The sequence below is a fragment of the Centruroides vittatus genome, unplaced genomic scaffold, assembly GCF_030686945.1.
Source record: "Centruroides vittatus isolate TY-2023 unplaced genomic scaffold, ASM3068694v2 contig_484, whole genome shotgun sequence".
In the NCBI taxonomy this organism is placed as follows: domain Eukaryota; kingdom Metazoa; phylum Arthropoda; class Arachnida; order Scorpiones; family Buthidae; genus Centruroides; species Centruroides vittatus.
This window is the reverse complement of record NW_027122274.1, coordinates 768,447-795,951: the sequence shown is the minus strand read 5'-3', so window position 1 is coordinate 795,951 and position 27,505 is coordinate 768,447. Positions and strand designations below refer to the sequence as shown.

General features: G+C 30.4%; 1 protein-coding gene across 2 annotated transcripts in view; it reads right to left on the bottom strand.

The window, feature by feature from the left end:
• Positions 1-21,768, bottom strand: part of Cap-H2 (Chromosome associated protein H2) — a 43,906-nt gene extending 22,138 nt beyond the window's left edge. Inside the window, exons 1-11 of one of the 2 annotated variants that reach the window (XM_067273604.1) lie at positions 21,583-21,768; positions 16,282-16,426; positions 14,295-14,396; positions 13,698-13,753; positions 9,404-9,482; positions 8,124-8,284; positions 7,822-8,042; positions 2,604-2,764; positions 2,325-2,499; positions 2,082-2,209; positions 69-123 (exon numbers count right to left, since the gene is read on the bottom strand). In XM_067273604.1, the coding sequence (XP_067129705.1) occupies positions 69-123; positions 2,082-2,209; positions 2,325-2,499; positions 2,604-2,764; positions 7,822-8,042; positions 8,124-8,284; positions 9,404-9,482; positions 13,698-13,753; positions 14,295-14,396; positions 16,282-16,416 (1,273 nt within the window). In that variant the 5' untranslated portion in view covers positions 16,417-16,426; positions 21,583-21,768. Of the gene's footprint in view, positions 1-68; positions 124-2,081; positions 2,210-2,324; positions 2,500-2,603; positions 2,765-7,821; positions 8,043-8,123; positions 8,285-9,403; positions 9,483-13,697; positions 13,754-14,294; positions 14,397-16,281; positions 16,427-21,286; positions 21,395-21,582 lie in introns of those variants that run through there. The other variant, XM_067273605.1, reaches the window with a different exon arrangement.
• Positions 21,769-27,505: the final 5,737 nt, after the last annotated feature.

The following is a 27,505-nucleotide window of genomic DNA, read 5'->3' as shown; positions in this document are numbered from 1 at the left end:
AATGATAAATAAATAACTAATTTTGTAATGTAAAAAAAAAAATTTAAATTAATTTTATTATTAAATACCATTATCATCCCATTGATTTTCATCTTCCATTTCAACATCTTTTTCCTCAGGAATCTATTAAGTAAAAAATTTCTGTATTCATATAAAATGATAAATTTGAATGCATATTAAATACTGAAGGCAATGTAAATTTTTCAGATTTAAAAATATGGAAAAAAGTAAATTTTGGTAATTTAAAATGCAATGTAGTTGAGAAAACATTTCTGCAAAAATTTCAGGTGTAAAAAAACACAAAATTAAATCATAAAAATAAAACTAATTCTAAAATAATCATAAAATTAAAATAAAGAAATTTAACTTTCAAAATGAATATATTTCAGATTTATTATTATTTTTTAATTTCTAAATATATTTAAGACTTAAGCTGTAAAATAATGGTAAGGTGTTATTCATTTTAATAAACAATTAAGAATTTTTAAAAAATAAATCAATAATAAAACTGCACAGCAAAATTTATATATATAAAAAAATATTAATTGCAATGTTCTTTTTAAATTAATGAAAATGAACTTGTATATCAATTTGTTATTTTATGGTTAGATATGTATATTATTAATTAATAATACACATATGTTAAATAATATGAGTTAAATTCCTTCTGGGGCACATTAAATGAATACGCTTAACAAATCTGCAATATGGCCTTCAGAGTTCCTTCTGAAATAAGGTGTGGTCTTCTAATTATAAAGGTTTACCACTTCTGCTCTAACATAAGACCCTTATCACAGATGATACACCTATTAGTTTCCAATATGTTTTAAATATCTTGATGAAAACAAGATATTTTACAAAGATTGCAGTCAAATATTTAATTGTAATAAATAAATAAATAATTTTTAAGACTTAATAATAATAATAAATAATTTGAATATTTGTTATTTGAAAATAATTAACTGAATGAAGAAAACCATAAATAATTTATAGAATGATAGAATGTAAACAATAGATAATTAAAAGACAAGAGTATGGAAACTATTAAAATGCAATAGCAATATCCAAATAATTTCATTCCAAAATAATTCATTAATGCATCATTTAGTATATTTTTTGTTATGTTTCTTACACCTGATCCTCCACATCATCAAATAATTAAGCCAGTCACGTGTTATATCAGAACATTTTGCAATTACTTTTTGCTAATGGTACTGATTAACAAGTTATTTTAATATTGTTTGAACTAATGAACAACTGTTGCTGAATATTAACTGAATTTTGTTAATTTTATAGTTTTATAAAAATATGCACAATTATTACACAATAAATAATTAAAAAAAATAAAGTTAAAATATTTATATTATAAAAAAATATTAGTATTATCATTAATAACTTACCAGAATAACAATAATAATAGACTTAGAAGTGATTTTTTCATACAAGATGTTATTATATAATAATTATATAATAATAATATAATAATTATATAATCATTTTCAATTGTATTAAATACAACTTAATAACCTACATTAATGCTGTAAAGTGTTTTAAAATGTTCCCGTTTACACGGGAACACGGTCTAAAACAGTCCACAGATTCTTTATAACACAAAAATAAAATCTGAACTTTAATTTCTCCACAAGCAAGTAACACTCTGGCACTCCACAAGCAAGCAACACTCAGGCGCCCAACAATTAATTTAATTAATAATCACAACACTGGTTCTTTACCAACCACACAGCTACACACACTGGTCAGCACTGACCCAACACACCAAAAGGAATGCACAATTTCTCCCGCTCTAGGTGGGAAAATCTCACCCCGCATTCTTAAGTCTATGGTTACATAACACACCTAACACGTGTGACAATTCTGTTTAATTGTATATCGAACTTAACAAATGCCTTACCATTACTTACAGCTAAATATCTCAAGTCAATATACTTTCAATCGTATTTTAAAGAATATGCAAACATTATTTAACTTATTTTTCTCAACAAATCAAGAGAAGAAGCTTCACATAGCACATGATTTTATTAATGTGTGTGTTTTTTCATAAAGATATTTTTCAACCCTACCTGCTTCTTCCGTTCAAATTTCCAAAATTTTTCTCGATTTTTTGTTTCATTCCAATAAATATATTCAACTTCGATCATTTCTGGTACTTTTAAATAATTTTTTGGGAATTTTGGTACATGTGAAAAATCTGAAAAACAAATAATCTAATAAAACAGAAATTTTCCTGATTAAACAAAAATAAATAAATAAATCTTAGAAAACAAACTCAAATAAATAAACATAAAATAAACAAATAATCATACAGGCTTTTGCACAAAATTCTGCAACGGGAGGGAGTTGGGCTGGTTTTTTTTGTTTCTTTTTATTCTTAGGTTTCTTTTGTTGCAACTTCTTTGACATTCTTATTGTTTTCCCTTTACCAATGACTAATTGTTGTTTATCCTCATGAGGATCTTCTTTTTTCCATGCATCAATTTTCTTATAAAATATATGAAATATATTAATTAAACAATATCTAAATACTTAACACTTGATGAAAGGAAAACTAGAAATTGCTGATAGTTTATCTAAAGAAAACTTACTGTTTTTGCAGCTGCATCAGATAATAATTTTTGTACTCTAGCAGATCTCCTAAGAGATTTTGGAGTTTCTTTTGGAACAGGATTAGAACTTTTATTTATAGTCTGGTTTTGAACTTCATCATTGTTCTGATTGTGATGATCTTCAGCAATGTCATCATTTGCTAAAGTAAAAACACAAACTTTAAATTATGTTAATAGTATATATAAACAAAAATATTTTAAGAATTCTTTGTTTTTGCATTGTATTATTCACAAAGATTTCAAACTTTGTAGTGATGTCTCTACAGGTATGAGTCACTTCACAATAGAAGTCCCATAAGATTATAATAAAGCTAAAAAATTTGTAGCAGCCTGTGCCTTTCCTTTGTTTTTATACATAAATATTTTTCATTGTGTTACATATAACTGAGATGAATGATATCAGACTATACTGGTACAGTATAGTCTGATATCATTCATCTCTATTCTAAATATACTCTATGATATTTGTTTAGAGACCTATATTTCTCAGAGCATATCCTGTCATTAAGCAGTAAATACTTATATTTATTTAAAAAAATAAAAAGACTTAGTCGCTTCCAAAAAATTTTTGGTGGAACACCATTTATTTCCTTAAAATGTTCAAGAATAAAAACTTTGGCCTAAAAAGAAAGTTCAGGTCATCCCGAAGTTTTTATTCTCGAACATTTTAAGGAAATAAATGGTGATCCACCAAAAAGTTTTTGGAAGCAACTAAGTCTTTTTATTTTTAAAAAAAATTTTTTCATTCAGCGAAATTCTAAAATTGACTTATATTTATATAATTTAGCTTATTTAAAAAGATGTAATTTAAATAAATAAAAGAATAAAATAGTTAATATTAGAGTTCTTTAAGTAAAAATTGAAAGATATCCTTTCATGTAAATGAAGAATATTTGCATTTGAAAACTTGAAAATGATTACCAATATCTGAGTTAATTCATTCCTTATGACAAATGATTTTGATTCAAGAAACAATATGTTAGTGTAGTATAAAAATAAATGACCTATGAAAAATATACTGTACCCTACAATTTAAATAAAAATTTTTACTCAGGACAGCTGCCTAACATGATTTTTATTACCTCTTTTCTGCACCATTTTTTTCTTTTTAGCACTCTTCACCTCCCTTTTAAACCATTTTAGCACCCTAAAACCTATTCTGAATAAACAGTGCTAAACAAGGCCATTTTAACAGATTAAATAGAGAAAGGAGAACACACAACCAAAAATAAATAGATTTTACTTTAATTTTAAGTTATTTTTATATTAATTTGCACAATAATATATGTTAAATAACACAAACATATCGCACCCCAGCAAGAAAAGTGACACAACTCAAAGAATGGCAGTTTTGAGATTATGTCATTAAAAAATATGTATTATAACAATATAATAATAATAGAAAAATATGTAATATATATGTATGCCCCAACATTCACAAGCATCACATCTCTATCTCGCAAAATAACAAAGTTTTTAGAAAAGCAAGAAAAGTGACATAACTCAAAGACTTCATCTATATTTAACTGATAACACCTCACATTTGACAAGAGCAGAACTACAGATCCATAATTACTATACTATAGAATATAATAGAATTCACCACCATAAATACTTACCTAAAATTTAAAAGCAGCTTATAGTATAAGTTTTATAGTATTCTTTAAGTAGATTTTTCTCAAATACTGCATTTTTGAGCTGTCATTTTTCTTGCCAGGTGCAATATGCACACAGAAATGTAAAGTTTATTTTTTGTGATGAAGGTCCTAGCTTTTCTGAAATTCTTGTTTCTTGTGATAAAGTCATGTAGTTTTCATTTGTCACTTTTTTCTTTACTTAAGCAAATGTCAGTAGCAGAAGATTCCATCCAAAATGCCTCATTTTGCCTTTGCACTCCTTTCAAATTCTGGATCATTCACTACAATTTGATCAACAATTTCAGTTATCATTACCAAACTTTAACTAAGTAAATCTGTAGAGAAATTCTTTGGGTTCTTCATTTTCAGAATCTCTATTTTCCAGTTCTACACGAATTCCTTGTTCTTCCAGTTCTTGAAGGTCGTCGTTGGTAAGGCTCTCACCAGAAACCTGCAGTAACTCCTCAATAACCTGCTCATCTACATCTCCTAGTCTTGCTGTATCAATTAGGTTGCAACCTAACAATACAGTGATAGGCTCTTCTCGCTGAGAATTCTCGGATACCTTCAGCCATAACTTCTTCCACATTCTGTTCGTGCATTTATGAGTTAATTCTTGCCAAGCAAAGTCGATATTTCCTTTAGCATCCATGATGTTATATATTTTTTCCAAAATTGCACAAAACAAACATAGATTTAGGGGAAGTAGTGCTATAATGAATTGCCACCTTTCGCTGATTGGTTCGTGTTCATAAATAATTGTATTATATACAAATCAATGAAATGCTACAATAATTTGAATCAATGTAAGTTTTGAGCATTTTTTAGGCTTCAAACAGATTGTATTATATCAAATCAACATTAAGCGAGGTCTTACTATATATACCTGAGTTCATGTTAAAACTTTTACAACTAAAAAACTTTTACTACAAAATTATTATTATAAATTATTAATAATTTTAATAATATTTATACAGTAGAGTGTCGTTTATCTGAATCAATTGGGGACTGGGGTTGTTTGGATAACTGATTTTTTCGGATAACCGATTATGTACGAAAAAATATATCAACCTATCCCATGTTGAAATTTTTCTCCGTTGCGTGTCGCTTCGTGTTGAATTTTCATCGATTTTAAGCCTAACGAAAATTTTTATAATAATAATCGTAACTATTGTATCGTTAAAAATTATTTCTTTATTCTCTACAAACAAAATAAATATATTGAAAAATACAAAAACAAAAAAAATTATACTTTAGAAGTTAATCCACTATCAAAAATGCTCAATTCAACATGACACAATCTGACTGGAAAGCTTTCAGTTAACTGACGTTTCGGTTGATCGGTTTTCAGATAACGACACTCTACTGTAATAATAATTATTAATAAGTAGTAATAATTTAGTAGTATTATTATTTTTTCATTTTTTGGCTCTTTCCACCCTATGAACACTAAGAGAACCTTTTTCTCTTATCCATCATAGGTCATTGGTTACACTAGGCCCATAATGGGATGTGACTAATTGGTGACAGAGACATCCAGACCCTGTCTTTCACCAAAAAATCACCATGAAAAATTCTTGGGGCTTCTCACCCATCCAGATTCAATTGATGCACTTTAACTGCATTGATCATTTGGCCATTATTAGTTTCTGCAGTGATATCAGATTTCTTAGTTCTACTCATTAAGTTTTTCTGTAATAGTTTTTAATGAGAGTGAGAAACTAAATATATTATATTTGCAAACTAATTCTGCAGAAGTAAGCACCTAAACACAATCATTATTAGATTTTGTTTTTATTTATATTAACATACAATATAACTTGAAAGTGTATTATTTATTAATGATGGAAAAAAACAGTATGATAATATATATAAAATGTTATTAGAATACGAAAATTATTATATATTCATCTAATTTCAAACAATTTTAGAAAATAAAAATGATTGTAACTTTCCATTTTATTATAATCAAGAAAAAACGGATTTTATCATATAAATGAAGTATAAATAATATCAAGTAAACGACTGGATTCCTTTATCACGCTATTATGGCTAAATAATTACTAAATAATATGCAATTTGGCAATCTTGTTAAATATAATAATTATAAATTACGTGTTTACTACCATATAAGACAATCTCAATTATGTAGGACGAGGTGTAACTTCAAAGATCAAAATAAAAAAATTAGATTTATTAATACAATTGTAATTTTATTTAGTTTAATCACAAAAAAAATATTATCAAATGCACGTAATGCACACATTTTCCTGCAAAAATTACTGGCATTTTAAACTTTAAAGAAAAATCTTGTAAAATTGACAACATAATTTGTTCATGTAAAACTGAACAATCGAAAACTTTTTTTGCCAATTCTTGACAGTCGAATCCACTCTTCGTTGATTACATTTATGAGTTTCTCCAAATTCTGATTTCTGAATAATCATCTGTTTTCATGTGGAAATGGATTAAAACTTATATTGGGCTCCTGTGTGATTTTGAAATTTCAATTCAGAATTCAATTCAAAAGCTTTGCTTTTCCTATTGCTATTCATTGTTACTACTGACAATACACAAGAACAATTCAAACAACTCAGATAAAATAGTTTTGTTTTTATTAAACACCAAAGGATGAGCATCTGGTAAAAAATTGCAAATACATGATTCACAAAAATTATTGCAAAAACGCAAAGAATCATTTCATTTTGTGCATATAGGATGACCTAGGTTTTTGAAGCAGTAAAAAAATGAATAAAAACTTAGTCTTATACGCAAGTAAATAAATACGGTAATTAATTTTAGATTATTCTGGAAGAAGAGATATAAATAAATAAACAACTAACTCTATAATAATAATAAATAAATAATTCTGAATAATGATATAATGTAAAAAATGTCTCTATATCTCTGCAAACACCATCTCTTTGAAAAAAATTATTATTTTAAAATTTTTACAAGTATTCCAATATCTATAACATAGAAAACAATAATTAGAATTCAAAACTGATACAAATTAAGCAAATTTGTAGAAATTTATAGTTAAATTATATAAAATTTAAAAATTGAACTAAGATTAATACACTGCAATTATGAAGGAAAGATTAAAAACTTTCAATTAAATGAAGGAAAGATCAAACACTTTCAATTAAATAATTAACTCTTGTATTTTGTATGACATTTGATTTCCCTTTGAACAAATTTCTTACTTTATGAATCTCACTATGAAACTAATCATATCTTATTATGATTATGAAAAATAATCTTATTATGAATCCTATTATTGCACAAAATTTTATTAACTAGAGGACACAAGGTGGAGGGTTCTGCACAAGCAAAGCAAAAATTTTAATAATATGGAATCTTAAAAAATTTGTATTTTACTTGAATTCATTTTTAAATTTTGTATATCAATTCATAGATAAATCCTTATATAGTACAATGTTTTAAGTATAAAAATGAAAACTATTTAAAATTTATTTTTAATTATACATTATATTTGTCTAATTTGTACTCTCTACATTTTAAAATTACAAATTATTATAGTATTAAAATAATCTCACTATGATTAGGAAGTACATCAACATCATTACAATCTTCATCTAATGAAACATCATCGTTATCTTTGCATTCCTCTTCTATTTGATACTCCTTTGTAGAAGGCATAGGTACATCAAATATTTCAAGATTATCAGACATGTGAAATAATAATGTACCAGATTTATCTACATTGCAGATATTAATTCTAAAATCATGCTTGTTACCCAAAATTTCACCTTTGTGACTATAAAATATAAAAATGTATAAATAAATTATATGTATATTTTCATTAAAAAATAAATCTCGTAAAAAATTTTGAGCTTACTTATACAAGATAATGTTTCCCTTCTCTCCTTCTTCAAGAGGAATTAGTGATGTTGGTAAACAAGGTAATAATTGAAGGGTTGATTTTCTTTTATTTGTAATATTTACATTTTCATTCATTTCTAAATATTTCTGTTCTTTAATATCATCTAGAGATAGAAACTAGTAAAAATAATACAAATGTAATTAAATCTGTTTCTTAAGTTTATCAGGTAAATCATAAATATAAAAAATTTAATAATAATAATAGTTCTTTAAGTATTTTCTCCATTTAATAATGTGTTTCATGTTACAAGCTTTATTTTAAACAATTTATATTAAATAAGTTATTCTTTATAGATATATTAACATTATTTAATACACATAAACAAACAAATAATTATAATTTTTATACAAGGTAGAGTCAAAAATTAACTAAACTTTTAATTTTTATATTGCATATGACTGTGAAAGAAGGGGTTGTCAGATTCTCATAAGTCAAGTCTACGCTTGCACACAATAATCACTTCTATTTCCTGTCTCCATCACAAGCAGAAGAAATCCATATAAAATTAAGCATTTGGGAAAGTGAGCAAACACCAAATTTTGTCTGAAACTTCTTGAAACCTTCAATATAAATATTCAATTGCTTTGTGAAGCACACAGTAAGAAAACTGTTATTTGTACAGTCAGAATAAATTAAAGATGACTTCCATGCAGAGAATCATGTTATTGCAAAGAAGTGAATTATCAGAAAAGTAAAATAAACAATCAGACAAAATTACAGACTATTAATGACTCAGCAAACATTTTGAGAATTTCTTAGTTTGGTGGTATTCAATACGCAATGATTAGATGAACATACATTGTGTTTTGGCAGTATCTTGTTCCAAGAATTTAATTAACAAAACAGCATAAAGCTTGTTTCATGATAAATGGATGAGTTAATAGACAAAACTGACCAAGAGTGTCACTTAATGAATAGTGATAACAGTATCAAAACATAGTGTTCCCTCTACAACTGCAAACCAAACTCTGTCTTGATATGGAAATCAATCAGTTCATCATAATAAAGAAGTTTAAGGCTGACAAATGAAAAGGAAAAGTTTCATACATCACAAATTCATCCCTAAAGATCAAACAGTTAATAAGGAAAGGTCCATTGAAATTCTTAGCCATCTGCCTGAATCTATAAGATGAAGAGCCTAATTAGTGAAAAGGACAGAACTGAGTTCTTCATTATATACAACAACCTAATAACAGTTATTAAAAGTTTTCCTATAATTAAAATTAAGAACTTACATGGTTTTCTTCCATTTCCACAAATGCACTGTGACCTTCTTTATCATTTTCAGCATCATTTTTTTGTTGTTGACTTTTTCTATAAAATTAATCAAATATTAAAATCTTAAAACATAAAAAATATATATTATTTCTTCTTAAGAGAATAATTCAATAAAAAGATAACTTTTCTTTCTCAAGAAAATTAATGTTAATCTTTTTTGTGTCCACTGAAATAAAGTTACAGCAAAATTCATACTTAGCTCATTTTAATTCTAAATCTTAAAAAATAGAATTTTAATTTTAAATATTTTAAAAATAATTTTGTTTTAACTTATGACAACTTATAATACACTGGAGGGCAAAAGTTAAGTTACAAGTAGTTTTTGCCTCACAACTTTTGAAATAAAGCACCAAAACATTTTGAAAATGTAGACATATATGCAAATTTACATGACGAATAAGAAAATAGAAAAATATCTTGTCAATATGCAAATTACATATGTTTAATTCAATCTTTAGTGGTTTGCTGGTTAGAACGCTCCTTTGACTTTGCTGTTTTTTGTAATCAAACTTTATTTAAACTGCTTTTTTTTCATTAAGGCATATTCATTAACATTCTAATGGCTTCTAGGCATCGTTTAGATGATTCTTTAAGATGGCGTACTATTGGATGGATGGAAATGGGGCTTAGTCAAGCTGATGCAGCAAGGCTCTTAAAAATTTCAAGAATGGTGGTTTCACGGCTCTGGAAACAGTTTATAGTTAGAGGTGATATCTACAGAATTCCCGTGGAAGGAGTCCAAGAGTTACCACACTGCAAGATGACTGGTTTTTGAAAGTAACTGCCAAACTCAATAGAGGACTAACATGCAGGATGCTTACTTCTGAGCTTTAATCAGCCACAGAAAAAAAAATTTCTGTCAGAACTGTATTCAGAAGACTTGCTGCTGTTGGTCTTTATGAAAAATACCCAGTTGTGTGTATTCCATTTTCACCGTTCCACAAAAAAGTGCACTTGAATTGGAGTCATCAGCATCAAGACTAGACAGACCACAACTGGAGCAAAGTTCTCTTCACAGATAAATCCTACTTTAGCCTACAGAGTGATTCTTGACGATTCTTTATCTGGAGAGAGGCTGGAACATGATATACTCTATCAAACATAAGAGTAAAAGACAACTTTGGCAGAGGTGGTATGATGGTCTGGGCAGGCATCTCTCTCACTGGGTGCACCAAGCTCCATGTCTTTGGAGGTTCCTTAACAGGTCAAAGGTATCGCAAAGAGATCCTTGAGCATTATATTTGTCCAATGGCTCACACAGAAGGCACGGATTTCGTTTTAATGGACGATAATGCTCGTCCCCACAGAGCGAACTTGGTGACTCAGTATCTTCAAGATGTTGGAATCCAAAGAAAGAACTGGCCATCCAGGTCTCCAGATTTGAACCCGATAGAGCATGCTTGGGATGCCCTCGGAAGATGGGTGGGAAGTCTCTGTCCCCCACCCAGAAACCTTGATGAGCTCAGGACTGCTCTCGAAAGAGAATGGACTTTAATTCCTAATGAATTGATCAATAACCTTGTAAAGAGTATGAGAAGCAGGTGTCTAGCATAATGCTGTAAGGGGTGGTCACACACCCTATTGAGTGAATAAATTTGTTATTTTAATAAAGTTTCTATTTTATTTTAAATTAAGAATAAAAAAAAACACTTGTAACTTAAGTTTTGCCCTCCAGTGTATTATAATAGTGATTTCTCAAAGAAATTGATAAAAAAATATTGTAATCTATGACCTATAAATAACATAATCATAAATATTCTTAAATTGTAACCTGAAAACTTTCCCAAATATAAAGTGTTAAATATTTTTTATAAGAATTATTGTTTAAACAGTTTTATTACAAAATAATTTTTTTTTTAAATCTACAAAATAACAATAATTGTCACAGAATTGTATCAATTAATATTCACATATATAATTTTATTATAAACAGAATAACATTTAAATTAATTAAAATATCTATAACTGTGAGGTAGATAATAGTACTATTATCTATTATCTACCTCACGATTATAGATATTTTAATTAATTTAATTACTTAGGGCTAAAAGCATTTTCTGTAATAATTATGTTAGCTATAGAATAATTTGCCTAGATCCCAATTGATATTTGTGCATATGGCTTCAAACATTAGAGGATAAAACAGATAATTAACAATGATATTTGGCTGCATCACATGTTGTCACCACTTGTGCTCCAGATGTGTAAGGTAACACACACCTCCTTTGTAACCGCTCCCTGCATCTAGTAGTAATGGCTGAACCAGCAACTCCGTTGTCTTATTATTATTGTCTTATTATTGCCATGCAACGTTAACAAGAAATATTATTCCTGTCTACATTGATATTGCTTACTGCTCATACTATCATGGCAACATTTTCATCTTCATTGTATAGCTTTAGGCATAGTTTTAGTTTAATTTTAAATTTATTCTTTCACCTTGTATAATTTTTAAGTATAATTCTTAAGTATACTAAAACCTTTTGTTAACCAACTGATGAGGGACTATTTTCTATTGGAAAATAGTCCGAAATGCATTTTGGATTTTTCGGTTTCTATACTTTTGTAATCATCTTATTGTACACCCCCATTTTTGTTTTATTAAATGTTTTTACTTTGATTCTTGAGCATTTGTGCCCATTATCACTGATGTGATAAGCCCTGCTATTATCTACCTAACGGTTATAGATATTTTAATTAATTTAATTACTTACGGCTAAAAGCATTTTCTGTAAGAATAACATTTCTTATAAAATACATATTTTTTGCATGAATTAATTTTTTGTTATTAAATACAACAAATTTTAAAATTTTTGAATACTTTTTACTGCAAAAACATTGAAACAATTAGCCTTTGAATAGGATTCATCCTATGTTGTAAATAATTTTCATAATAAACTTGTCATTTATTAATTTTTATGATCAGTCATACAGTACAGTACATCTCTTTGATAATATAAATAAAGCTTTATGTGATAATTATAAGTTTCATGTTACAACTGATTTACATTGTTTTAGTGTACAAATTACTGAATAGCTTCAGTTGATATTTATTGCTTTGAGTTCAAAAGTATTATGGATTATGTTCATGTAAGTTATAATAACTTTTGATGTTTGATAGAGAGTCTTATCAATGATATTATTACTGAAAAATTATAAAACTACATTTTTTTTAGACTAGTATTAAATAATTTTCTTTTTACAAAATATCATTTACAAAAGACAAAAAGCAATGTATGTATAAATAAATCACTGGAATAAAACTATGATAACAACTCTTTAAAATTGATTTTCTACTTTCTCTTTTACTATTTTTATTATTTAAGCATATATTCTTATTATAAAAGAATTCTAGATTAAACATAATTATAATCTTTTATTCTTTTATAGCTACATATTTTATGGCTATTAATCTGGACTTATCATACCACTATTTCTTAGTGTTTTCCATTTTTATTTTCTAGTAAGGTTAAACTCCAATATGTACCTTTCAGGTTTATTTACCTTCTTCAGTTGGAACATTACATTTGAATAATAATTTTAAAATTTCTTTTTAAATTATTTTTCTTCATTAAATAAGATTTTCTTCTTTTTTTAACAGTTATCATGTAATAAATTTTTGTAATAATATATACATATTATATCAGAATATGCTACAAATATATATCAGATTAAATATTTGCAAAAAAAACTGATTCTATTAATAATAATAATAATAATAATTGGAAAACAACACGCACAAAATGTACTACGACAGAGCCAAATTCACAGATAAAACAATTTACCACAACAGACCAGACATCACACTCATTGACAAACACAATAAAATCACATACATTATAGACATATCCATTCCAAACACTCACAATATACAAAACGCATGCACTGAAAAAAATTAGCAAGTACACAGAACTCGCCCAGGAAATAAGGCATCTGTGGAGGATGGATAGGGTGCTTATTGTACCTGTTGTTCTCTCCTCTACAGGTGTCATACCACACACACTACACAAAAGCCTGGGCACATTACAATTGAATAGAAACACATACATCACACTACAGAAGGCCACTATATTGAATACATGTCATATTGTGAGAAAATTCTTGAATACAGACACACACACTGATACACTTCTTTAATTTCTGTTTTGGTTACTATGCCTTGACTTTGGTCTGGCATAGCACACAGCCACCGGTGTTAACCGAGTATATCTCACTTAACCCAACAAAATAATAATAATAAAAGATACAAACCTTTTATTGCTTAAAAGCTCAAGCATTTGAAACACAAGGTTATATAAATATTCAACCTGAAATACAGTACATAAATTTTAAAATGAATATAAAGAACTAATAAATCAATTACTAAAATTTTGTATTTCTATTATTATTTGTTTAAATAGATATTGATAATTCATTCAAAAATAAGTTAAATTTTATTTTTAAATATAGTATTATATTTTTAAAACAATGATTCAATAGTTATATATGCATGTATATTATTAAATCAATCTTAAAATTAATATATAAATTTAACTTTTCTCAATATATCAGATATCAATTGCTTTACACACAAAAATATTAACAAAAAATGCCTTAATGCACAGTCATTATTTTTCAAATACTGTAAAAACCAATTACAGATATCCATAAAACAAAGTTTTAATTAAAAAAATTATAAAAGTAAAAAAATTGAAATTAATAAAATTTACAAAATCAATATATTAACCTTACATAATATTAAAATATTTGTAGAATAAAAATTAAATATCAAAACATGCATTAAAAAAATATTGTTGATAAAGATTGTTTACCTAATACATCTAATTTATTTTTTATTTTATTTTTTACCTTTTTACTATAAACACAAGTGGTGCCTTGAATAAGTAAAGCAGCTTGAGCAAAATTAAGAGTTGTTGTTCCATCATTAAAAGTAATTGCAACACCTTCCAACTGAAATATTTTAAATAACCATGTGATTAATTTATGTTATAAACTATATTGACATTACTAAGTTATAATATAGTCAAATCTTTTAATTCAAATGCAAAGTGAAATTTTGAAAATTTAGAATTAACAAAAATTTGATTTATCTATTTTTGAAAATTAAACTAGTTTTCTGCTTGCTAGATATGCCTGGCAGTTGTATAGATTTTTGTAGTTTAATCTATTGCAATTATAAAGTATTTCTTATCTGATAGAGGGTATTCAGTCTAAAGATTTGGTAATTTGCATATATATTGTATAAAGAGACAAAAGTCAGAAAGAGATGACTTTTGAAGAAACTAGTCATAATTGCTTCAATATCCATTACTATATCTGCTGTTAAAACTAACCTCTACCCAACATATTTCTTATCTAAAATGGAACCTGATTCACAGAACTTTTTCAATAGATGAAGTGCTCTTTTTGTTAGTGCCTTCTTTTCTACTTTCTATGTAAAGGTTTGTCAACACTGAACATACAAATTGGTCCTGAAATACTCTTCCACTAAAAATGTATGTTCTTCACATTATAATCATATTAGAAATTCCCCCACCAAGCATGACAGACTACATTCTATGAGAAAGTAAAGATTGAAGAATTGAGAAGAGTACAGACTTCAACAAATTCAAAAAGAGTAGCTAATGTTTCTACAAACTAAGTAGCCCATACTGCCCATCAAAGCATAGTTAATGAATGATAATACATTTTAAACAACAGGCTTATTAGATCATTATTTCAGATTGGATAATAGAACGTCATGTGGTCATTATAAAAAGTTCTTTTAAATTATTGTACAGACAATACAATGTGACTATCTTTTTTAAAGTTTAAATTTAATGACGTTAGTTTAAAATATGCCATTTGCAAAATATTTAAAAATGCAACTTAAGGGAAATTATGTCATCAAGCATGAACTAAATCAGATCACTGATGTCACTGCAACATAAGTGCAATCACCAATCCGAAATCAATAAAACATTTATTCTATAGCTAATATTTCCTCAAAATAAATAGCTTATATTTTCCATCAGAACATAAAATGAACATAACCAACATTTCATCTGGATTAGACAAAAATTGCAGAAGTCATAAGGAATTCACACAGACACACACACACAATGGCTTTTATATTATTAATGATTCTAGTTGAGCAGTAACTAAAACAATAAACACCTTTCCTGTAATTGGTCAATACTTTTGCTGATGTCACTTATGTATTGCCAGCCAAAATAATTTCCTAAAATTTTACAATTTGTTTTAACACATTAACAGCCAGTAATTAGTGGTATGGAGCAGGCTACTTTTAGGCCAAATACCCTGTATATACAAGTACTCCTCACTTTACGACCTATCTGCTTAACGACCCCTCGCACTTATGACCAACAAGCTTCGACCTACAATTCGAGGAATCCCCATTCTCAGTTTGAGTGTCGATCAGTGGCGAATGGTGACATGCGCACTAAGCGTACTGTAATTGTCTTTTAGTACTATAATAGGCTAATAGCATACTATAATAGTCTTTTTATGAATAAATTTGAAGTTTGTTGCATAATTTGTATAATTTTACAACGATCCTATATTCCTGGCGCAAGCTCCTCTCTTATCAACGAATTTGCTTAACGATGTAGTCGTCGAAACGGAACTCGGTCGTAAAGTGAGGAGTACCTGTATTATAAACTGGTAGTTACATGGATATATAATTTCCAGTATATTTATATAATCATCCTTAACAAATCAGTATTACTAATTTCTATATCTTTAAACAAAAAAATAATATTAACTCATTTTCATACAATTATAATTTGTTCGTTAGTATATTTATTTATGCATCTCAATTAAAATAAAACATTACCTCAGCTAAATACTTTTCTAAATAAGCTGCAATATCTATTTCCCAATTCTTGGCAAGATCTCTAATAGGATTAAGTAAATATGCAAGCTTCTCGTCAATATCATTTGTACTTTGAGAACTTGGTACTTTCATCATTGTTTCTTTTCTGAAAAAATAATTTAATTATCACATATTTTTACTGAAAATAAACTTTTAAATAGTTTAGTCAAGTTATAATACAATTTATTATGATTTTAAATATCAATTCAAAATTCTTGGAAGTACACTCTTTGACAAAAAAAAATTGACACACCAAGAAGAAACTATCCAATTGGAACAAAATTTTGTATGTTTACTATAAATGCACAGAAAAAAAAATTATTTCAATTTCAGAAAAGCTGGATGATTTATTTTAGAGAAAAAGCTACAATTTGAATGATACATCAGAAAGTCAATAAGATGCTGACCCACCTCTTATCTGAATACAAGCTGTTACCCAGCATGACATTGATTCATACAGATAATAGATAGTATCCTACAAAAATTTCTTGACAAATAGTAATCCACTGGCAGGCTAAGTTGTTGACATTCCTGGATGGGCATAGGCAACACTCCATCAGGCCCCAAATGTGCTCAACTGGGGAAAGTTCTAGTAAACTGGTTGGCCAAGAAAGAATAATGCACACAAAGACATTCATGTGAGAGGAATGCCAAGTGTGGCTTCGCATTGTCTTGTTGGAAAGTAAGCCTGGGGTGTTGTGAAAAAAACAGTATCAGAACAGGTTTCAGAATATCAATGTATCACTGTGATGTCAGGGTGCCATAGACTACCACCAGAAGGGTCCAGCTATCAAACAAAATGGTACCCCAGACCAAAAGTCCTTGATGTTGGACAGAATGGTATTTGTCAGTAAAAGTGGCATTCCAGTGATAGCCAGAATGTCTTCACACAAGTCTGCATTGGTTGTTGGGGCTCAGTTCAAAACGAGACTTGTCACTGAAGACAATTTGTTCCTAATCAGAACTGTTCCATGTGGCACCACTGCAATCACTCTTGATGATAATTACAGTCAATGATGGCATAATGGGCATCAAGAGCATAGATTCCACTTATGTAGTGATCTACCAATGATCCTGGTGGTCACTTTGGCATTGGTTACACATTGGATGGTTGATAGCAATATTCTGCTACCATTACAGCTGCTCAAACAATCCCTCTATCCAGGAGCGAATCCTGGCCAAAATTTTTGGGCATGCTGAAAGGTATAATAAGAATAATAGGCCTAACTCTGGCACTAAACAATAGGCAGAAATGTTAGTTGGTGTGAATAAAAAAGTATGGACTATTATAGAGCCCATTATATCTACTCCTGAAATATATGAAATATATTATAATGAAAAAGTATTAAAAATTTATGATAATTCAATTTTTGTGTGCTCTTGACACTGGAGAACTCAGGGTTTAAGCCCTATTAATTTTTATGTAGATCCGCCCCTGTACACAATATATGTATGCTGACTGGGTACCGCAAGCTTTCGATACAACCTGGCCATGTTAAATGCTTCAAATGACGACATGCACGCGCACTTATTTGCCGCGGCAAACCTCCACATGAGCAAGCAATTGATTTCCTGCATTACAGTAATGAAAAATGATTAGAATATAATTTACTACTATTTTACTAATAAAGAATTTGCTAAAACATAAAACAACAAATAAAAACATCGAGCTAGTTTATACTACATTTGACAATTCTATTTACTGAGATATCATAATAAATCCTTTCTGTTATAAACTAAATATGAAAACTTTCTATCTATACCAATTATTCAAACTAACAGTAAAAAATACTGTTTCATTTACGTAATGTTAATTTCTATGTTATTATCTTAATCACCACTATAAAATAATTATTTTACTGTAATCAATCCTTAAACAATGATAATTTTTCTATGTATAAACAACAGAAAGCTCTTCCAGTTACAAAAAAAGATTCCTATGTACAGAAATTTTAGAAAAAGAAAAAAGGAAGTCTTGTTTGAGAAGCAATTACAGTTGTCCCTTGATAATCCGACAGGTATAAAACCAAAGGAGTGTCGGATTACCAAAAGCGTCCGGATACTGAAAGTTATTACATATTTGGCATTGTTTTGCTAGCAGTAGCCTACAATATTCCTACATTTTATGAGTAAAATGCTGCCTAGGTTAATATGGAAATGAAATACCCATTTCAGTTAACTAAAACATGTTTATTAAAAGAAATATGGAAGCCAATAAATGTACATACAGTATGTGTAGGCATAAATAATACAGTATGTACAATAATTTATAAACATTATAACTAAATGCCACAACGTAGGTAGATTAATTATGTACATATGTAAATATGTACATACTGTGCTCACACTCTGGAGATGGGGACTATGATGACTTGACAGGTGTGTCGGACTACCGAGCATGTTGGATTACAAAACATCGGACTATCAAGGGACAACTGTACTTTTAATCAAATCTAAAACTATTAGGCATTGCAAATGAAATGGTCGTTTTTTAAAATTTAAACTTTCTTGCCCTGTAATTCAACTTTTTTCCATATAAACAGTGCTGTATGTTTGTAATTGGAGGAGAATACATATAATATGTGAACTTAAAAATGTAATCTCATTTATATTGTGAGTTACACATGTTTAAGAATACTTTTTCTGATGGCATTAAAAAAAAGAAAATTGAATAATTTTCTTTTATGCGTATAATGCAACCAAAGCAGCCCTAAATACCAATAAAACTTTTGATAAAGGTTCTTCGAGCAGACCACCAGGCATTAGTTCAAAAAATTTCATTCCAGGAATACAATTTCAAAAATCAGAATTGAAGAACATCACCTGACTGTCCAGGAAATTGCAAAAATGTTGAACATACTGAACATTAATCAACAATTTCTCAATATCTAAACATGTTAGAGAAAATCAGGATACTCAATAAATGGGTACCACATAAACTCAATGAGATAGATAAGGATCATCATTTGGAGGTTTGCAGTTCTTTAATTATTTGTCACAAAAATGAAAGTATTCAAATGAAATTCTTCCCTATCTACCTTATTATCCAGACTTTTAGCCAACAGACTATCACCTTTTTTATACATTTGGACAGATTTTTGGCAAGGATAAGTCTTCAAGAAAGAGGATGCAATAAAAAGTACAGTCAAACCTGTTTTTATGCGCTCTTTTTATGTGCGATTTTTTTAATGCGAATTTTTAATTTGTGCGGTATAGTTGGCGACTAGTCTCGTGCGATTCGTCATGTCTCACGTTGACTTATTATAGCTAAATAAACTTATTATAGCATAAATGCACTTATTATAGTAATATTATTGCATGAATATGCGAAAAATGAAATAATTTACTTTTTAAGTCAACAAAACACCACCTGGACAAAAATATGTAAAACAGACGATAGACCAGACGATGCAGTCAAGTGCTGACATCTGTTGTCAATAAATTCTATTTCGTACGGTTTTGAGTTATTTTCTATGTGAGACTTTTTTATGCGGTCCCTGTTGACCGCATAAAAAAATTATTTTTTTAATTGTGTTGCGAAAACTATTATTTACAGCCATTCGTGAAGTTTCGTGAGATTTTTTTAATGCGTTTTTTTTAATGCGGTCCCTATCCCCCGCATAAAAACAGGTTTGACTGTACTTTTAATGACTTTTTCTCATTCTTGTGATTTCTATCAAATTGGCATTAATGCATTTCTATTGCATTGAGAAAAATTGGTGGAGACAATTTTGATTGAATATGTAACTTAAATTAATAAATATTCAAAGTCAAGTGAAAAGTGATCATTTCATTTTCAACAACCTAATATTACTATCTTCCTTACCTGTATCACAGTAGAACCCCACTTTTCCAAGGTAATGTGGATCAATACTACCTCAAATAATCAAAAATTCCAATAAAATGGATTGACATGGCCATTTTGTTCAAATTAAAAATTGTGAATACAAAAGATTTGTGTGGTAGATTTTTAAACTGCTCTTTATATCTTACTTGTTAGTGAATTTAATCAAATATAAGAACAGCATTTTAAAATCATTTATTATACATCTATGTGTAACAGTTTTAAGAATAAAAATGTGTATTACAGTAGAACTCTGGAAACTCAACCCTTGGTAACTCAATACTCTGTAAAACTAGCCATATCATTCAAAAGAATAAATAAAAACATGCAATCTAATTTTTACTGCTATAAACTTAACACTAGGATCAAATAAATTATCATTCTTCACTGGCAATACTTGATAATATTAATTCCTCTTGTTAACAAAGAATATAACACTTTTTCCAAAGTACCCCTACGAAACACCACAACACAAATGTTAATAACTCGAAAGTAGCCACCGAATAGCCAATATTTCTTTAATTAAAATTTTACTACAAATAGAAATATTCACTATTTGGTACATAGTTAATACTTATATAAATTTACATATGTAATTAATACCTTCACAAAAATTCCACCGTATAGACTAGCATCATTGCTATGCCATAAAATTGATCTCTTCTTCAATCCTCATTAAGTCAAGTTTGCAGGAATCTACTGTATTAAACTTGCATTTTTATACGAACGACTTATCTCAAATTGAACTTAAATGATAAAAGATAACAGAAACAAATCATATTGTAATATACGTTATCATTTTAAACTTTCTTTTACAAATTATAATATATAGCATACCCGATTACAGGTTTGCCTCGAATAATGCAGAACCTTTAAGGATTCTACCGTACTAATTAAATATTAGATTAAAATAAAAAAGTTTTTCATTAATTTCATATAAGAAACAACATTTACACTAATGATTGTATTAATACTAATTGATTTTGAATGTTTTCAAGAAATTAAATACTAAATAAATGGTAAAAGATACTTGTAATCCATACTATATACAACTAAATACTAAATAAATGGTAAAAGATACTTGTAATCCATACTATATACAATTTATCAGTAAAAAACAACCTAAAAGAAACTTCTTCCAGATATATATTAATACAAATTATATTAAGAACTTTCAATATAAAACATGTGTTTACTTGAAATAGACATTCTAAATATTTGAAAATGTTAGTTTATTTTGATTCCAATAAAATCGGAAGACTATTTTATTTGTTGTTATATTGGTGTAAATTATAGGAAAAGTGGCATGTTAAATACTGTGTTAGTAAACAATTGTATCGATTGTATACAGATGAAGTTTTTACATAATCTTGGAGCATTTGCACCGATATGTGAATAAGAAATTATACTGTACTCACCTTAAATAATCGTGAGCATTAGATTTCAATTTACGTAAAAATCAAAATATCGAACGAAATATTTCAAAAAGTTCAAGTTTGCGCCAACTGCCATTTTGACTGTAACGAACTGATCAATTCACATTACTGTTTACAATTCTTCATATTTAATTTTTACTAAATTTAATATAAATATAAATTTCTTACTTCTTAAATTAATTAATTCATTAATTAAAAGTTGATATATAAAATAATATCATAAATATATATCTAACTTATAGTTAATATGAATTTCACGCGGTCATTGGCTCGTTCTTTCAAACGCTGTCACGTAATTGGGTGAATTTGAATTTTGAATTTTTTTTTTTTTTGATACACGTTAACAATACCTTTTACTTCCTCTATTCTTATGTTTTTGTCGACAAAAATTAAAAAAATGAATAATAATTTTCTTTTTAATTTTTGTATGTAAAGAGATTTTATTATAAATAATAAAATCGGAGAAATAAATAATATAAATATTCCGAGATAACTTTTCATATATATGATTTTCTAAGTTACTTATATAGGTACTGGGAACACAAAAATTTTATGGTCTTAGAAATGCTTGTTTTTTTACATAATAAACTTTTTTTAAAACTGTTTCCGCATCTTTTTAAACTAAGATGGACTCCCGGGAGATGGAAGCCGGGTGGGGAGGACGGAAGTCGACATATCCGGTCGGACTATCCCCGAAAAATTCCTAGGGATTTTTCGAAACGTCCGAATTCGATCCCGGGTCCCCCAGAATTGCCACTTTGACTGCCTGGCCATGCGACCGATACATAATAAACTATTAAAAATATTATTGAATTTGCTGATCATTTTAAAACTCTTCATTTTTAATTCGTACGTAGGGACTATTGAAAAAAAAAAAAAAAATTTGTTAAGCTGCAAACGTTTAGTTCAATAGTTTAATTTGTATATGTTGACGCCAAACATTTGTATACGAGGACCAAACGGCCCATTGACGACACATCGACGAATTCGCGATAGGATTTCAACTAACACGAGATAGTTCTCCTAGATTAAAATTATCCATGAAAATCTGAATCGTAATTCACTAGTTGTATTATGAAGAAATAGTGTATCTAAATATTGTAAGAGGTCTGTTCAAAAAGTCCGAACTTTTTGAATAACGCGCCTCCAGTTGGTTATACTTTAATCCGCTTGGAGGCGTTGTGTCCATGGAAACTTCCCGATTAGGGTTTTTCAAACGGGATATTGGGATCCCGGCTGTTTTTTTAACCCGGGAAATTCTTCTCATCCCGGGAAATCCCGCAAATTTCTTAAAAGTTCACTTTTTTCTTTTTTTGTGTCGTTGAGGAAATTTTGCAAATAGAAAGTGTAATTAACTCATAAACTGTCAGAATACATTTTTATTTATTAATTTTAAGTCTGCTTATTCGGTTTTTTTTTTTTTTTTTAATTTTTGCTTGTTATGACATCTCACAGATTGTCAATAATCAATATGTATTTGTGGCAGGACTCTCAAAATTCTTCACTTGTCAGAACCTGCAATATCTCGAATAATTGTGCCGATGCTGTTTTAATTTTAACTGTGCCCAGTAGTTCAATAACTGCATTATGACAGGCAAATTGGACAAGGATAGAAACGAGTATGAAGTCTGCAAGTATGAAATTTTTCTTCATAAACCTGATTATTAAAGCCAAACGAACTGTCGAATTATCAGGCCATAAGCTCGATACCACTATTAAAGCAGCCGAGGTAGACAAATCAAGAATATTGGCACAATGAAGTGGCGCTTAATCAACACTAGGCGAGTTTTCCAACTTTATTTAGTTAGTTACTAAATAAAGATGGAAAACTCGCCCAGAGTTGATTAAGCGCCACTTCATTGTGTCAGTATACCAAATATAAATAACAACATGCTTTCGATTGTACCAAATCAAGAATACTTGAAAGCAAAAGAAGTACTGCAACGCATCTCGAAAACGAACTAGAAATCTTCGACGCTACTGGTGAAAAAACACGGACCGTTTCAGTAGCGGGACTTTTCATTATTAAGCTCCTTCAATCCGTTTGTTGATATCTTGCTTTGGTGATTAGTTACGGCCGTCTATGTGAAGAGGTGTTTGTGGGGTTCGGCGAAAAATCGGATCCGCGGAAATGAGCTCTTTGAAGAAGTAGCGTTGTTATGTGAAATTCTGTGTGAAACTCGGGAAATCCTTCATGGAAACTTCCCACGGGTGTGTGAAACATCCCCGCCCCAAAAAAGCTTGACAAGTTCGCTCAAATGCTAAGGTGATGTTGACTGTTTTTTTATGCAAATGGAGTTGTGCATCACGAATACCTACCTACAGGCCAGACTGTCAACACGGAGTGCTACCTGGAGATTATGAAAGAGACAGAATCTGGCAAAAACGGTACGAACTTTGGAGGAGCGGCGAGTGGGTTTTTTCACCACGACAACGCGCCGGTTTATTCGTCACTCAGAATTTGCGAGGTTTTGGCTAAAAACAAGACCGTTGTACTTCCTCACACACCTATTCACCTGACCTGGCCCCATAAGACTTCTTCCTGTTTCCCAAACTAAAAAACCCGTTCAAATAAAAAAGATTTGCCACCATTCCAGAGAAAGCCTGAGGAGCTTATGAGCATTCCGGAAGAAGCGTTCCAGAACTGTTCCAAAAAGTGGAAACACCGTTGGGATAAAATGTATACGTTGGGGAGGAGACTACTTTGAAGGTGACCCTAACCAATAAATTGTAAGTGAAGTATTTTTTTGTTATAATTAATTTCGGAAACTTTTTGAACAAACCTCGTATTTGGTATGCAGGATGGCCCAAAAATCAGTTAATAAAGATGTATTTTGTAGTTTCTAACAATAGGTTTCCATATTTGTCTTAATACACAATATTTTTGAAGCATTAATTTTTAAACATTAATTTTTACACGGCCAGATAGCCGAGTAGGTAAAGTAACAACCTACCGCTCTGCGGGACCCGGAGTCGGCTCTGGACAGATTGAAAACTCTAAAAATTTTTCGGGAAAGTGGTCCGGACCGGATAAGACAGATCCCATCCATCACTACCGGCAGCCCCATTGCGGATCTTATCGAAATTATAATAAACACGATTAAAAACCTTCTTAGTGCCCACAGAGTGGAATGAGTAAAAAATTGCTTTTTTGTTTTTGTTTTTGCTGTTACTGTCCTGTGGGTACTAACAGACCCCCTTTTCTCCATACCCATCGTAGGTTTGGACAAGCCTACAACAGGACAAACCGAATGATGAGAAACGGGCCTGAAATGTCGGGGTTTGATTACCATGACCGTCGAGGGTAAAGAGTGCTCTTTTTACTATTTTATTGTTATTTCTTTTAACAAGTGAAATACGTAGAATGCTTTTTTTTTATTAATAAATAGCAGTTTTAAATATTTTATTTCCTGTAAGATAACATTACTTTATAAAAGTAGGAACCACTTACTTAAATGGAGCAGTCCATCCTTCCTGACAGTTCGTCAGGAAGGAAGGATGGAGTAGGAACCACTATGAGTCCATAACAGGTTGTTTCAGGACCTGGCCAACTTATAGTGAAATGTGGTCGACTTTCATGAGTTAAGTTTCTAAAACCCGCCGTGAACGAAATGGTGTATGTACAGTACATCGAATATCAATTTCTCACCGAAATAATATATTATGTGACATTGTCGACCAACTAAAAACAATTTGTGTAAGTGTCTAGTGTACAATAAGAAACTGTTTATATGGAAGTGTCGCTACTTTCAATACCTAGAAAACAAGGTGACTGCCGGATATTTGAGCGATTAAGACTTCAGTCTACCGCTCTGACATCGAATTCGGGCTGTTGAAAAATCCATGGCGGTCTGTACCTGATTTGTTGAGTTCTGTTCCATGCAGTCCAGCAGCAGTACATTGTGGATCTTAAGAAACCAAAAATGGGTAAGATTAGGACAGTTCTCGATGAACAAAACCAGCTGCCATGATGCTTGCAAGTATGATGAAATATACGATTAGCGCGAAGATCTTTAACGAGTTAGCAATACTGAAATACGAGCGAGATTTGTGCGCAGATAATTTCTTACCACACTAAATTTAACAGAAAAATTCATAGAAGTGTTGAACACAAAATCGTGTTAATAACAATCACATGGCTTTTTCCACCTTTATTTAGTTGATACGGTACACGTTTCGGGCCTTGTGCCCCTCATCAGTCAACTAAAATAATATAAGAAATAGTGTATACAGCGTTTTAACATTATTTACAGACAAATTGTATAAACATTTTAAAACGTATGTAACGTACCAGTCTTCCCTCTGTATGGCACTTGCACACGGTAAGTTTGCACATTACAAACCTGAGAATTAAAAGGTTATAAAATTCTTGTACATCTATTTAAATTAAAAAGCACATCTATTTAATATAATAAAGTAATAAAATTACATCAACTATTACATCAAATCAGAAAAATTCATCACAAAGCGATTAGTGATGCTAATGTGTAAAATTCCATTTAATCGATGCAAGATGTGTGATTACCAGAGCCCCTTCGGCCGTCAATTTAGAGTATTTTAATCTTTAAAATTGGCGTTTCCACTTCCCGGGACGAAGACCCAGGGGTTGGATTTGTAGGAAGCGAGTGTTCGGATTGTTTCATTGTGTCGAATTACATACGCAGAACGGGGCGCTTGACGTGTAAGTGCGTGAGTGCGAGAATTCGAGTAAAGGTTAAACGCTGTATATCTTCGTGTAAAGTGATGTTGTGTCCGTGTGTGTATGTGATCGAAGAACGTCTTCGGCATGTCTATAAACAGAAAAACGGTAAATTGCGATACGAGAATAAGATGTGTTAAAAAATAAAACAAAAGAGATCTTACCATCGGAGATTTCGGAAAATATTCACTTTTCCACTTGGTCCTCTTCGTGGTAAAGTTGGGGAGGGAGAAGAATCTCCCTCCCAAATGTTCCTAAAAAACACAAAGACAGTGAGAAAAGGGGAAGTTGATTCATTTATTACCTAAGGTGAAAATTATTACCTATGTCAGATAGTCTTTCTTCTCGAACAGTGTTATGAGAAGAGCGAAGGACCTGACCTAGCCTAGCCTAACCTACCCTAACGGAAAGCTCAATCCTCATAACAGCTGTTTGGGAAGAAATATCGGCCGAATGTCGCGTCCGGTGAGTAAACGTGTCACGTCTGGGTGGTCACAATCGGGAGTCAAATCCGTTGTCGTCGACCGAGTGTTACGTTCGGGAGACAAGTCCGTAAGTCACGTCCGGGAAAAGGTGTCGAGTCCGGGTGAGAATGTCGCATCCGGGTGAAGAGGAAATCGAAGAGGATCACCGCCTAGGGCCCTAGGCCAAGGGAACCGCAGCCGTCCGCAGCAACAAAACCACAGTCCCTCAACATCGGCGGCTCTCTCCTCCGATTCCTCCCCGTTCCGACTTCCGCAAGGCAGCGGCGGACGAACAAGAAGAGCACGACAAAACAGAAAGTGTCACCTCGGACGAGCTGTCACTTTCGACATCCTCCACAGCAAGATCTGTGGTCGGATGACAGCCGAAGACCTTGGCCAAGTGCACTGGACCCAGGGTGTAGCGTCGCATCATCCCGACTCCGGGAGAATGCCACGCTACGCGCACTTGGGGAAGGTCTTCTTCACCCGCTGCCTCTCGCTCGTCCAGCCCCCCGCTCCTCTACGTCCGAGAAACTCCCTCCCTCCGGCGCCATTGCCTGCCTCCGCCGGAACCGCCTCCAAAGCCGCACCAACGTCTTCATTCTGTAAAAAAGAAAATTTGCAATTAGTCCGGTGAAAACAAAAGCTTAAATTAATATAGACATAGAAATATAACACCTTAATTTGTTGCTGAGAAGAACATATAATTGAAAACACAAACGTTTTCAGCCCGATTAACAGG